The 15,497-nt window shown below is 39.0% G+C and overlaps 2 protein-coding genes across 2 annotated transcripts; one reads left to right on the forward strand and one right to left on the reverse strand.

Moving 5' to 3' along the window:
* Positions 1-1,127: 1,127 nt before the first annotated feature.
* Positions 1,128-12,734, forward strand: LOC149019057 (mediator of RNA polymerase II transcription subunit 33A-like). The gene is made up of 12 exons (XM_089153146.1): positions 1,128-1,557; positions 1,658-1,768; positions 2,635-2,982; positions 3,164-3,483; positions 3,602-3,693; positions 4,692-5,052; positions 7,147-7,357; positions 8,018-8,132; positions 8,343-8,504; positions 9,201-9,864; positions 10,468-10,674; positions 11,172-12,734. Exons 1-12 carry the CDS (start codon positions 1,268-1,270, stop codon positions 12,284-12,286), a joined length of 3,996 nt encoding a protein of 1,331 aa, XP_089009272.1. The 5' UTR covers positions 1,128-1,267; the 3' UTR covers positions 12,287-12,734.
* A 1,868-nt stretch (positions 12,735-14,602) lies between these two features.
* On the reverse strand, positions 14,603-15,329 carry LOC149019058 (uncharacterized). The gene has a single exon (XM_089154043.1). It carries the CDS (start codon positions 15,299-15,301, stop codon positions 14,603-14,605), a length of 699 nt encoding a protein of 232 aa, XP_089010169.1. The 5' UTR covers positions 15,302-15,329.
* Positions 15,330-15,497: the final 168 nt, after the last annotated feature.

Consider the following 15,497-nt stretch of genomic DNA (forward strand, 5'->3'; position numbering starts at 1 on the left):
CTATAGATATGGGAGATTACAGATTTTAGAAGAAGAACAGCAAGAAACATAAAACCTGATATACACAATCTCTGATCTTCAAAAGATCATCGAAGGCTCGCCTTACTCTTGCGATCAGAAGCCCTCTCTTTCCATCACCAACAACCAACTAGAACCATAGATACAGGTGATCGAAGACGAACGCCATGAAAACCTCAAGAAGCTTCAAGAACCCGTAGCAGAGAAGTAAATCAGAAATCAGAAATCAGAAAAATGAGTTGCATAACTCGTGCGAGCCAACCCCAGCCCTAATATAATAAGGCCTGAACCATAAGAACCAAAACCGGTTCGGTTCATCACTAAACATATACAAGATTACCAGATTACCCCAACAATACCTTTTGGATTTAATGAAAAAAAATATTTTTTCAAATGTTTTTCCACCCCACCTTTATTCCAGCAAACAAATGCAACCTAATGGAATTATGAAAAACATATTTACATGATTCAATCATTGTCATTTTACCAAATTGTGTTTAGTCATAGTGATTAGAGAAACTTCACCATGATGTCCTCATCTTGTTAAATCAAAATTAAATCAAGCTCATTAATCTATTTTATATTAAACAAGTTCTATCAACTAAGGATAAGATGGTTTTAGCCAAGGTTTCAAGTGATTGCATCAGTATTGGATCGGTCAGATGATTTTAAGAGATGCTTGTCTCGTATTAAATATTATATTATACATTTTGATGCAATCTAATAGGTACTCTTTATAATAAAAAAAGAGAGAAACGTATCAATATTATATCAACTGTATCCAATATGAATATGTATCGACTAATATCATAACATTCTTAAAATACTTTAAACCATAGTTTTAGTGCACCATATCGATCAACATGAGAAATGAAATGATAACGGATTAAGGGGATAATAGTTTTATCCGTTTTATACCGTACTTGATATTGATTGATAGAAAACCCAATAAGAAAACAACTGATTTACTGATGAAATGTTCACATCCGAATCGTATCGGATATTCTGTAAGGACTGATCTTTTGAAGGCATTTGGAATTTATTTATTATTATTATTATTTTTTAATGAGAAGACATTTTGATTAAGAAGGTAATTATAGTGATGGTGATGAAGCTTCAAAAATGGAGACATATCTTCACGCGCCATTTTAAAATTATATTTGTTCTTCACTGTTGTGCTTCTTCCTCTACTTTCGTTTGATTCATTTTCGATGAGAATCTACCCTGAGATCCATCTTGTTCCCTAAAAATGGCTGTTTCTATAGTAACTCAGGCTTCAGAAATAACTTTGTGGGATAGTGTTTTAGAGTATACGAAGGTTTTGCAGGAGAAAGTTGGTGATCCTCTGCTTTGGGCAATCCAGTTATCTGCAACTGTTGAATCTGCCGGTATTTCTTTGCCTTCGACGGAAGTCGCTCATCTGCTGATTTCTCACATTTGCTGGGAAAATAATGTTCCGATCACATGGAAGTTCCTCGAGAAAGCTTTGTCTGGGAATCTCGTACCACCGTTGCTTGTTCTTGCTCTGCTATCTCGCAGGTTTGAGAGATTCTTCTTTGTTCTTGTGTTTTTGTTTTGGGTTTTTCAGTGGGATGTGATTTGACAATTAAGTTTCTTCCCCCCCGCCCCTTTGTTTCAGGGTCATCCCTAGTCGACAGTTGCAGCCAGCAGCATACAGGCTCTTTTTAGAACTCCTTAAGCGATATGCCTTTTCATTTTCATCTCAAATTAAGGGACAAAATTTTCAAAAGTGAGTTCTTTCATCTTCTTATCTTTACCTTTTTATGAATAAATCCCTTTTTATGAGAAGGTCAGAGTTGTTAATCCGTCTCTGTTACGCAATTTTATTGGTGTTGCTTTGTCTTGGTTAGTGAAAAGCTCTTCTTCCCTTTTGTGGGTTCCTTTATAATCTACTGTAAGAATTACTTCATGAAACAAGTAGAAGATATCCCTGTACAGAGTGTCTTTGTAGATTTACATGGCTCATCAGGTCATAGTGCTAGCTTTATGACTCAATATAGATTTTTTTTTGGAGGGGGGGGGGGAATGTGGAAAGAAAATGGTAAAGGTAGATTCCCCTTCCTAAGTAGTTCAGACAAAAGCTTTGATGACAATATGCTGCTGTTGCTAATGATTATAGAATTGATGACTATGAGGATGGAGCAAACAATGACTACTATATTTCATTAAATTGTTCAAAGGCAGGGAGGAAATACACTTGAAATTAGCTGATCTATTGAACCTATGAACTGGAAATTTGGAGAGAGGAGTCCATATGAAAGATGCCAATGGAATCAGATCCACAGGGTTAGAGCATCACTTGTGGATGCCAGAGCATTTTAAAGAACTTACTTCTGGGAGCTGCATCTAACTAGGCCCTGAAAATTTAATGTGTTTTGTACTACTGTTCGCAATGAAATAAGATCTTATCAGGGCTAGAAATATATGCTCTGCTGCTGCACCAAAATTTCTGTATTGGGCAAAGACAATTTTACAATCTACGTATTCTCATAACCTTTGCCAACGATATGTTTACCACAATTTATGAATTTATCTTTCAGTTTTGTGCTTTATTACTCGAACATGAATTATTTCTAATTTCTTTTTGTTATGCAGGATCATGGAATCTGTGGATGATGTTCTTCATCTTTCTCAGATTTTCGGTCTTCAAGCTTGTGAACCAGGAATGTTTGCAGTTGAGTTTGTCTTTTCAATTGTATGGCAATTACTGGACGCAACATTAGATGATGAAGGACTGCTGGAACTGACACCAGAAAAGGAGCCCAGATGGGCTACTAAGCCACAAGATATGGAAATAGATGATAAGGATAACTTTGATGGGAAGAGAATTGAACATAATGAGAGACTAAACAAGACAAATGTGAATATTGCTATTGATCTAATTGGACAATTTCTGCAAAATAAAGTAACTTCCAAGCTTCTTTACCTGGCATGCCAAAACATGTATGACCTTTGTTCCCTAATGATTTTTCTGCTGTTTTTGGCCAATATACTATCATTTGCATGTCTAGTTTGTGTCCACCATCTATCTGGCATGCAATCAGTAATCTCAGTATGTGTTTAGTGCTTCTAGGGGTTTAATTGAGTGATAGGTGTTTGAAGCATTACACCTTCCACTTGTCAGGCCATTGCACTGGGGAGATTTCATTCAGCGGTTACAACTGCTTGCAGAAAACTCATTAGCTTTGCGAAGTTCAAAATTATTATCTCCGGAGGTCCTGCTGCAGTTGATACCAGATAAAAATAAACTTCTGACCCGAAAATACAAAACCACTTCCCAACAAGAATTTCATGCAGTTTTGGCTTCTGGATCTCTGATCTCTTGTGCTGGTCAGTGTTATGGGGCTAGTAGGTCTGCTCTTTGGCTTCCTATTGATCTGATTCTGGAAGATGCAATGGATGGGTACCAAGTCACTGCAACAAGTGCAATTGATACTCTTGCTGGTATTCTGTATTTCTCATATTTCAATACTTTAAATGTGCTCTTCTTGCTGCTCTGTTGTATTCAAGTTTGATCAACTAGTCTTCTTGGACAATGGATTAATGGTTTTGGTTGATACAGGATTGGTAAAATCTCTCCAGGCAATTAATGGTACCACCTGGCATGATGCCTTCTTAGGTCTTTGGGTTGCAGCTCTTCGGAATGTTCAAAGGGTAGGACTATCTTATAAGTTCGATTTATTTCCTCACAAACTGCAGGCCATTTTTTCTCATATTTTTTATTTATATAACTTGCTTGGAAACAAGCTGATGTTCAATTGATTTTTGGTATCTTTTGGTCCGAATTATAGAAAACCCTGTGCAGGGTTGACTTCCTGGGTTTTCTGAATGGTGTAGGCAAAATGAGAACTAGTAAGGGATATTAACATCTGATTTTCCCTGAAGTTAATGCTGTTTAAAAGATATGAAACAACAATAATAGCTCATGGTCTAAAATTTAGTGGTTAGATAGTCCTCCTGGTATTATTTTGATTTTTAGCTATACCCTATCAAAGTAACCCCTTATAATCACATCAGAAATCTGTGCTCAACCAATGTGGCATCTTGAACCAATTGAATTTTGGGTTGACAAGTTTTACTGTCTCTTCAACATTGTGAAGCTGGGCTCTGACAAGAATAATTTTTTTAAAATGAATACTGAGTCCGGTCTACAAGCGACTCAGACAACTTGACCAGGTTTCTTCAAAACCAGTCTAGTCCATTGGTGTTATATCATTTGAATGATTAGGTTTTGAGCTCCAGTATTATTGATAGCATGTTTTAACATGAAGCATGATCTTAATTCCTCAAGAATAAGCTGGGAATTAAGGATGAGTTGCAACAGGGATATTTTTATTTTTATTTTGGGAAAAATCCATTTTGTACACGAAATAGCCCTGGTAAAAATTGGTAATAGACATAGACGTGTGTTTTTGTAGGATAATCCTAGTCCATACCGTGCCCAGGCTGGGGAAATATCCAGAGACATGCCACACTTTCCATCCTGGACCCAGATTTTTCAGGCTGATTTTGTCATCTGTATATGAGTCGTCCAACTGATCCTGCATCATTTTGTCAGAAGCATTGTCCTTATGCTCCTTGGGAGTATGGTATATTTCTTTTGAAGCTACATACACTGATTTGGTTTCATTGAATTTTAATTGTCTTACTAGGAAAGGGACCCCATTGAAGGTCCTGTCCCTCGAACAGACACTCGCTTATGCATTTTACTGTGCATTACTACTCTTGTGGTTGTCAACCTTATTGAGGAAGAGGAACTTGCATTAATTGATGAAGCAGACCATAGTCCCACTAATCAATGGAAAGAAAAGCAAGTTATAGGGAAGCGTCGGAAGGATTTGATCTCCAGCCTACAGATACTTGGTGATTATGATGGCTTGTTGACCCCGCCTCAATCTGTAATTTCTGTAGCAAATCAGGCTGCTGTAAAAGCTATGGTGTTTGTTTCAGGCCTCACAGTTGGGGCTGGAGAAGTTGAGTGCAGTAATGTGAGTGACATGCCGATGAACTGCTGTGAGTAACATGCTTCTCTTTCACCATCAGAGAATACTAAGTTAAGGTCTTCTTTATGGCATAGTGTAGGCTACCGTGTGCTTGCTATAGTTGTCACATGCATGCATGAAGTTGGACCATCCATTCCTTATTGTTATAATATCAATTTGTATTTTAGCTCTAGGTTTCTATTTTAGTTACTTTCTAATTCAGTTACTTTTTAATTTTTTGATTGCTTGGTTGACATGTAATCTCCCTAGGATAGTGTCTCTTTTAGTAGATTTGGAGATTCTATGCAGTGTGTAATTTTCCTTTTTGCTGTAACTCTATTTAGGAAACTCTCCTAAACTAAAACTTGATTTTACATTATAAATAAAATACTAGGGGAGAGTCAAAAGATACACGCACAAGCTCTCTCCCTCTTCTCTTCTTTTCTTTTTTTTTCATTCTGAATTTCCTTTCAGTCCCTAGGCTGATTGCAGGTGCTGAAATTCTAACATAGTATCAAAGTAGGTTTAATCAGTCTAGGGACTGTTTCTTCTCTCTCAATTTCTGAATATTTTTTTTTCCTGAGTTTTTTCTTCTACCTTATGCACAGCCACCTATACCTGCTGTATCCGTGTAATTAAGATCCTTCTTTACCAATTTATGACATGATTTTTGTCTATCTAATATTGCTATTGAAGGCCTAGAGGACGAAGGTTGTTTCTGCCATTATTTGTTCATTTTGTGATTTGCTGTAGATATAAGATCTAGCGAAAATCTTCTTGCCATCATTTGTTCAGTTCGTGATATGCTGAGATACAGGATCCAAGGAAATTTTTTCTTCACTTTTCTGAGAATTGACTGCGTCTGTAGGTCTTCCTCTTTGTCCGATGGAGTATGAATCTTTTCCATAACCTGCATCGACAGATACTTTTTTTTTTGGGGGGGGGGGGAAGTTTCTTTTCCTGCAAATTTCTACTATGAGGCATTTTTTTACCTATTATTACTGGTCATCACTACTGTTATTGCTTCAATGTCTTCATATACTTGTGAATGCTGCTGCTGATTTTTCTTCATACCTCTTGCTAGTTATCAGAATCGACAGCAATCCTGTATTTTCTTAAACTGTCATTGATTGGATTATATAATGCTCCTCCTATTTCATTAAGTCTTTAAATTCTCGAAAAAAACATTGTATTCCTTCAAGGTATGATGTTAAAGGATTGTCGGCATACCTTGAAGAGGGAATACAAAGTTTTTTTCGAAGGATTCTGTGATGAAATACTGTGTATCACTTGTTTGTTAAAATTAAGGAAAGAGCCTGCGACCATTCCTTTATTCTCTGGCTTTCTGGGTTGTGATGCACTATGGCTTACATACTTCTAAGATGCTTTTGGAATGTAATTGTTACTACTTCCCTACTTTTATTTATGTTGTTCTTGTTGATTAATATCCTTTTTACCAGAATCGACCACAGCCTCTTTTCTTCTGGTAAATAGGAATTTGCCATGAGTTTGTTTCATTACTGCAGCCAATTTCCCCCTGTTTTTCTGTCTACCAGAATCAATTTCAATAGTGTTATTCTTCTGGTGGATTAAATATTATATTAATGATCATTATTTCTGTAATAATTTTTCTTTTAATGCCTACGTTTTGGATCTCTTGGACATTCTACTAGTTATCGGCCCTTCCTTTGGTATTGGTTGGTGCTTCCCTTACTGCTAAGTGTTTACAAGAGAGCCAAAAGACACATGCACAAGCTCTTTCCCTCTTCTCTTTTTCTCCTTCTTCTTCTGTTCTTTGTGTATTCTTCTTTTTCTTTCTGAATTTCCTTTCAGTCCCTCGTCTGATTGCAGGTGCTAATATTCTAACACTTCTGTCTCATCTAGAGTCTATCCTGCTAAAGTAAACTTGATTGGATGATGACTGTCCAATTTGCATCAGGATGCATTGGATGGGGGATTTTCTCCCCACCAATATTTGTTATTCTAAATTTACACAGTTACTCTACCTGTATACACTTTTTCTTGTTCATAGTTTCTCAGCTGTCAGTCTGTTACTATGTTCTAATATTGTGCCAAGTCTTTGTGCTCATCTTGCTAGAAGCTGATATACTTTGTATGTTTACAGCCGGAAATTTGCGGCATTTAATTGTTGAAGCCTGCATTGCCAGAAATCTACTGGACACATCAACATATTTCTGGCCAGGCTATGTGAATAGTTGTGTAAACCAACTACCTCATAGTATGCCTGGTCAAGTGCCTGGTTGGTCATCGTTGATGAAAGGTGCTCCATTGACTCCATCAATGATAAATGCTTTAGTCATTGCTCCTGCTTCAAGGTATGCTGACAATTGTCCCCCTAAATATAGTAGAGTTAGTCATATTTTATTTGTGGAAACCTTCAAAATCTCCTTTCCACTGCGAAACTACCCTCACATGTACACATCTTCTCCTGCACTTTGTGAATATATTCTCATTTTCAGTTGTAAGTGAGCATGCATCTATCAAGTATGACCAAGCTCTAATAAGCGTCATTCATGATTCCTTCTTCCTGTTGGTTTCCAGATTACCATTAGGATTTGAAATTATCTTCACTGTGTTTACAGTGGGACTAAATCCAATCCCATGGATGTTAACTAGTTAATATCTTAGGCCATAACTTGATTTATCTGGCTATCGTATTATTAATTCTTCAGTCTATATATCCCGAAGCCTTGAAAATTAATGCCGTGATGGATCGTCAGTCCATCACCAGAATGTTGTATGTTCGAGCCAGTTAAGTAGGTCAACTTTAAGCTGAATTTGAAGTTGTAGACCACAATTTGTGTCTGACGAAGAAGATCAGTGGGCTGCACTTTTTGCTTTATCTCCTCCCCTTAAGCTTAGAGGGTTCTCCTGGTCTTCAATACTTTGCTGATGTTAGATATATCAGATGCCTCTTTTTGTAAATTTACCCAGGGGTAAAGCCACTGAATTTAAGCTAATGGATTTGATGAAAGCTTAGCAGAGCTCAACAAGATATTTGAGATTGCAATACATGGATCAGATGATGAGAAGATATCTGCTGCTACCATTCTTTGTGGGGCATCTCTAATTCGTGGTTGGAATATACAGGTACTGTCACTTACCATTCTTTGGTCAATTAGTTTTTGACTTGATAGACAACTAGAATACAATTTAACCCACTGCTGCAGTTTGCTTATTGTTTGACTTTCTTAATAGAATGAAGAAAAAAATCAGTATTTCTTTTGCAAAGGAGCTGGGGTTGGTTTATATTACTTTCTATGACCTTCACATGTTGACTTTATTTTCTCTTACTTGCAGGAACACACTGCTCAGTTTGTTATAAGATTGCTCTCACCTCCTGTGCCTGCTGATTTTTCTGGGAATGAAAGCCATTTAATGCGTTATGCTCCAATGTTGAATGTTCTTCTTGTTGGAATAGCATCAGTCGATTGTGTTCAGATCTTCTCGTTGCATGGCCTGGTAAGTGCTGCTTGTTTGAACCAAGCCTTATCCCAGGTTAAGCTACATGGTTCCTGTTTCCTATTCAACTCTGTAGGAAAACAGTTCCTCTAAAAATTAGGGGAATAGACACTGCAATTCACCATGTGTTGGTGTTGAACCCATTTGCTGAAGTCAAGCCTTGGGACCATCAATCACTGTTCAAGAATTTCTCTCATCTGATTGTGGTGATGTGTGCACAATTACCTATGGATGGGGATAATTGACAGGGATCTCAAGAGGTGGTAGAGACCTACAATATAACTGCCCCCCCTCTGGCCCATCTGAAACCAGAAATTCAGAAATTCCAATATGGTAAGGAACTTATGTTTTACATAGGATATTATCCATCAGCTTTGGTACATTCTGCCTTGAATTTAGCCTGGAAATAGAAGAATTTCTCAGATGCTGAGGAATTAGAGAGCCAATGAAGGTTCATATGCTGGTAATGTACCTCTGCCCTTAGAGTGTTTTGAGATCTTCAAAATTAGAGGGATTAACCGAGTTGGTTGTCCATCTAACAGGACATTATAACCTGATAATTTCACTGAAAAAAGAATGATGAGTGAATGCAAAAGCCAGAAAAGAAATAAGAAAAATAAACTTCAAAAATATAATTAATCTTCATGATAGCTAGAGACTAATGTTTGTCAGTTTTTCTTTTGCATATTACACCAGGTTCCACAACTTGCTGGTGCATTAATGCCCATCTGTGAAGTTTTTGGATCATGTGTATCCAACGTCTCATGGACTCTCACAACTGGGGAAGAAATCTCTTCGCATACGGTGTTCTCCAATGCATTCATTCTTCTATTGAGGCTTTGGAGATTTAATCATCCGCCTCTCGAACATGTTGTGGGAGATGTGCCCCCAGTTGAGTCGCAACTTACTCCTGAATATTTGTTACTGGTGCGGAACTCCCAATTGGTATCTCCTGGAAAAACACCCAGGGATCTAAATAAAAGCAGGAGGTTGACAGCTTTTACTAGTCCGTCGTCCATACAACCCATCTTTGTCGAATCATTTCCAAAATTAGAACTGTGGTATCGTCAACATCAAGCTTGTATAGCTTCTACACTTTCTGGTCTTGTCCATGGAACTCCTGTCCATCAAATCGTTGATTTACTTCTCAACATGATGTTCAGAAAGATGAATAGAGGAGCAAGCCAGTCTTTAGCTCCTGTTGCTTCTGGAAGTAGTAGTTCTTCTGTTTCAGGTGAAGATGCTTCTTTAAGACTCAAGTTACCTGCGTGGGATATCCTGGAAGCTGTTCCTTTTGTGCTTGATGCTGCTCTTACAGCCTGTTCCCATGGAAGACTATCTCCCCGTGAACTGGCTACAGGTCAGGTCTTGATTGAGTGGCATTGCTTTTGTTTACTGTTCGATTTTGTTGGCAACTTATGAACTGATATTTTTGTGTTCATTCTTGGGGGTTACTCAACTGAGGTATCATTAAAGATAAACAACTGAGCCAAATCAGATAATTCTGATGTTCAATGTTTTCTTCCCTCTTTGGTCTTCTTGGAAAGAAAGAGGAAGCTTTTTGATTAGTCAGCTTTTTACTTATATATTTGTTGGGCTTAAAGATTAAGTTTGTCCAACAGGGGGGAAATGGTGTTCATCTCTATGTATTATTATTCACGAATGTTGTTGGGCCCCTGTTCCCTGCTATGTGATGATCAATGGTGCACTGTCATTAGTACCAGTTTACAGGATGAAACACATTATTCATGACTTGAGCAGGAAGTAAGACATGCTTAGGTGGCACTGAGGTGTGTGATACCCATGTTTTCTGGGAACTTGTGCTATCAGTTTGAAGATCTGCTTCATTGTGTAGTTAACTATTCTGTAGCTAACCATTCTGACCGGCTCTTGTTATTGCTGGGCATCTGGTCTTGGTTTGAGTTGATTTGTTACTTACTCGTTTCCTTGACTTTTATCTCAGGGTTAAAGGATTTAGCTGATTCTCTTCCTGCATCTCTGGCAACCATTGTGAGCTATTTCTCTGCTGAAGTAACACGTGGTGTTTGGCAGCCTGCTTTTATGAATGGAACTGATTGGCCTAGCCCTGCTGCCAATCTATCTAATGTTGAGGAACAGATTAAAAGAATCCTGGCTGCCACTGGTGTTGATGTTCCAAGCCTTGTTGCAGGTACTTATATTGTCACCATGTATCAATTTCTGAAGTTTGCTTTAGGAACTTTCCTGCAATGTCTACCCCCAAAAAGAAAAACTATTCATCTTGCCAACAGACTGAAGTTGGTCTTTAGATTGGCAGTTGTACAATTGGAATCAACTAATCCAGTGAACTTTGCTTGGGTTCTGAGCCATCCAGTTTTCCTCTGTGGTTTTCTTTTTCCATTCAAGTACATGACACTTAAGAGTCATTAAGTCATCCAGTCTATCATATTATTCTGAATGTTTGGACAAAATGCAGCAAGACTCCAAAAGAGATCCTTGAATTTTGGATTGTTAAAAGACATGCCGGCCTTTATTGTTGGATTTGATTTTTATATATTGGAAAATGGGATGTTTTGGTGAAACTGGTAATCAGAATAAGAATGTGCCTGCCCTTTTGGACCATAATTCATGTTTTAATTGTTTGTTATTATTATTCTTATTATTTCTTTCCCCCTTTGTGATTGGCAGGAGCAAGCTCCCCAGCTGCACTTCCACTGCCCCTGGCTGCCTACGTTAGCTTCACAATAACCTTTAAGCTTGATAAGGGTTCAGAACGCTTCCTCAACCTGGCTGGCCCAGCTTTGGAGACACTTGCAGCAAGTTGCCCATGGCCTTGCATGCCAATTGTAGCATCTTTGTGGACCCAGAAGGTTAGGCGTTGGAGTGACTTTCTTGTCTTCTCTGCATCTCGGACGGTCTTCCATCATAATTGTGATGCAGTGGTTCAGCTTGTTAAGAGCTGCTTCACAGCTACACTTGGCCTGAATGCTTCCCCAATCTCCAACTGTTCTGGTGTTGGGGCACTTCTCGGTCATGGCTTTGGTCATTTCCATGGAGGCTTTGCCCCTGTTGCCCCTGGGATTCTCTACTTGAGAGTTTATCGGTCTATCAGAGATATCATGTTCATGACAGAAGAGATACTATGTATTTTAATGTTCTCTGTCAGAGAAATAGCAGTTGAAGGGCTATCAAAAGAAAAAATGGAGAAATTGAAGAAGACCAAGTATGGAATGAGATATGGCCAGGTTTCTCTTGCGACAGCAATGACTCGGGTAAAGGTCGCTGCTTCTTTGGGGGCTTCATTGATATGGTTATCTGGTGGCTTGAGTCTGGTTCAATCTTTGATCAAAGAAACTCTTCCATCTTGGTTCATATCTACAAATGGATCAGAGCAGGAAGGAAGGTGTGAGGGAATGGTAGCAATGCTTAGAGGGTATGCTCTGGCATACTTTGCAGTACTTTGTGGAACATTTGCTTGGGGTGTCGACTCAAAATCATCTGCCTCAAAGCGGCGGCCGATGATCCTAAGTGCTCACCTGGAGTTCCTGGCAAGTGTGATTGATGGGAATATTTCACTTGGTTGTGATTTGGCCACTTGGCGAGCCTACGTGTCAGGCTTCATAAGCTTGATGGTGGCATGTACCCCAACCTGGGTGTTGGAGGTTGAGCTGGATCTCTTGAAGAGACTGAGCAAGGGATTGAGGCGATGGAATGAAGAGGAGCTTGCCCTGGCTCTGCTTGGAAGAGGGGGACATCGAGCAATGGGTGCTGCTGCTGAACTGATAATTGAGAGTGAGCTATAAATCTTCTTTCAACTAACCTTTTATGGAGTAGAGGATTGTACAGCTAACGTTACCCAACATTAATGTGAGCAGGTGAGCGAGCTGATGCTTGTATCTTAGGAAAGTGACACTTCTCAGACTAGCAATGCTTTTTTGTTTTGCTTCTCAGACTTGCAACTTTTTTGTTTTGCTCCAAGCCATTTAGGGGTGTAAATGGATAATCGAAACCTGTTTCTTAATAGGATGCGGATATTGTATACCCCTTTCTTACCGGTTATTATCCGTCCGATAAAATTATCCGATTAAGTTATTTATTTAGATTTATTTTTCTTATTTTATAAATTTTTTACTTGTGGTATGTGACTAGTTTTCTAGATTTTCTATTAAAAGAGCTACTAAAGTTGTTAAATTCTTAAATTTCAAACTTAGCTCTCACAAATATGATGCTAAAGATGTAAACAAGTAGTTGAAAACTTGTATTCAATTTGTATTTATGCCCATTTAAAAGAATCTATTTAAGAAAATAACTATTTGATTATCATTCGACTCCGACTGAATTTGTCCGAAAATCGATAAGATATCCTAATCCATTCGAATATAATATGATGCGAATATGATATTACAATTGGAAGGTTTGAAACTTAATTAGGTAATATTGTTTTAATATAAATGTCTTTATTTTTTTTTTTTTTTACCTACTTATTTTTTGTATGTATTTTTTTTGCAAAAATGTTAATCCTATATCAGGAAGTGAAGAGCTAAGTATTTGGTTTATATATAGAAAGCATCATATGATATTTATCTTTTGAGCAAATTGCACTAACACCCCAAAATGAAGGCTTTAAAGCACTGACACCCCACTTTATGTTTAAAAAACACAGACACCCCATTCATTAAACACACTAGTCCATTCTGTTAATGAAAATGTTTATTTTTTTTTAATTCTAAAAATGGCCTTACCAAAATCAAAAGAGAGAAGAAAAAAGAAAAGCCCGGCTCCGATTACCCCCGCCTCCACAAGGGTAAAGTAATGAGATGAGTAGCCATGAGATACCAACCCGAACCACGCCACCATCACCACACCGAACTATTATCAAGTATATCCCACGATGTCGAGATCTCCAACGCGACCTCCGGTGCTCGGTAGTTGCTGAGAAATGCTGCGAGTCGCCACCCTCACAGCAGCCTGAAATCCCAGCTCTCCCGCAAAACGCTGGATGTACAAGTATCCTCCTACCAATTGTTGTAGTTCGGAATCAGAGTCGCAGATTGTCTGGGCCCTAAGGCATATCGAGGCCTAAAGATTTGAAAGAGTTGCTCATTGCGAAGACAATCCTACACGCCTCCGAGTTGTGGGTTTAGTTGGTAGTATCCTACCATTACAATGTCTGGATGATTCCAGCATAGTCTCGGAGAAGCTTATCAATTCGCCACTAACTCATAAACGAACAATGGAATGACCGGATCCCGCCGATCCGGATAAATTATCACCATCACCATCGCAATATAGTCATTAACCCGAGTTACCCATGAACCCTTGACCGGACTGGAGAAAATGTAATGTTCATGCATCCACACAGTATAGATTTGAAGACCGACATTGCTCGCATAGGGAGGGGGAGGGGCGATGGTCGGTTGTTGCGCATGGTAATCTATGAAAGCTACCCTCTCATGAAACACCCAGTGGAGCGCGGAGATAAAGGAGCCGAAGGCTTTCTTTTCTTCTCTTGATTTGGAAGGGCATTTTTGGAAGAAAAAAAGCACACAGAATGGACTAGTGGTTAATGAATGGGGTGTCGTGTTTTTTAAACATAAAGTACATAGGGTGTTAGTGCTTTAAAGCCTCCCAAAACATGGAGGTGTCAGTGCTTTAAAACCTCCATTTTGGGGTGCCAGTGCAATTTGTTCTTATCTTTTTTTGTTAAATCTTTCTCTTTCTCTTGCTTTCCTGTTGACTATTTTTTGTGCGTGAATAATGCAACTTGAAGGCATCGAAAAGAATCATTTTGATTGATCTTGGGGTGACTAGGCACCCTTAATTTGTGTTGCATGATTTAAAGTATTTAAATACTTTAAAGAAAATACCAACTACGATACATTTGTGTGCAACATTTTAGAGTGTTCAATGGAAAGTCTTAACAACACATGCAATCAATTTGAGAAGCAAAAGAAAATTTTATATCCCTTGGAATAAGGAGGTGTTTTTAGAAGTACCAAGAAAAATTACAGGTACGAGAAGTACAGACGATTTTGTTAATATGACCGTCTCCATGCCACTAAAACACTCTCGATTACAAGAGAGAAGCATGGAACAAAGAAACTGGAAGATTATCTCCTTCAGAGATCTTGGTATCCACGAAAACCACTGTTAACATTGTCCTTGACCTCCTGCGATTTGTGCTTGGCATCATCAAATTTGGAGCCAATGGTGTCCTTGGTGCTCTCGATGGTCTCCCCCGCCTTGTTCTTTGCCGCATCGTAGCCTTCCTTGGCTTTCTCTCCAGCCCACTTGGTATGTTCCGTTGCGGCTTCCTTGGTGTCTTCCGCCGTACGTGTTGCCGTCTCCGCCGCATCTCCTGCCTTGTCGTAGGCCATCTCCTTTGCCCGCTTAGCCTTCTCTGATGCCGTGCCTGTTGCCTCCCCAGCTTTCTCTTCTACGGTTCTCTTCATGTCTCGGGCCTTCTCAGATGCCATTCCTACTTTCTCCTCTGCTGTTCTCTTCACATCTTCTGTCTTCTCTGCACCATAATGCCCGGCATGGTGAGCAGAGTCGTATGTCTTGTCGGCCATCTTCTTGGCTGCATCACCAGCGGCATCATAGGCTTGCTTGGCCTTCTCTTTAGCCATCTCTTCGTTCTTCCAACCCAGACCATCTGAGATCCTATCCTTTGCCCTCTCTACCCATGAATCTGCTTTGTCATGTTCTGGGTCCAAATCTTCTGCAATGGAACTCCATGAAATTGCCAACTCTAACGTCACCACCAGAACAAGTATGAACCACAGCCTCGTGCAAGAAAACGACGAAGAAGCCTCCATGATTATCAATTATGAAAAAAACTCTGTGAAAGTGTCTCTGAAATTAGTTAGGAACCACAGAAAAACATGGCCTTTTATTGAGGAAGGAAGAAGCGAACTGACGAAGCATGCAAATACACGTGTGTAACAGGTGAGGTCTCTCTCCATAATAAGATGACACGTGTCTATTACGATCCTCGATTAGCTGACACGCACG

Source organism: Hakea prostrata, chromosome 4 (assembly GCF_041222555.1).
Source record: "Hakea prostrata isolate BN-2017 chromosome 4, UWA_Hpros_2, whole genome shotgun sequence".
Lineage (NCBI taxonomy): Eukaryota > Viridiplantae > Streptophyta > Magnoliopsida > Proteales > Proteaceae > Hakea > Hakea prostrata.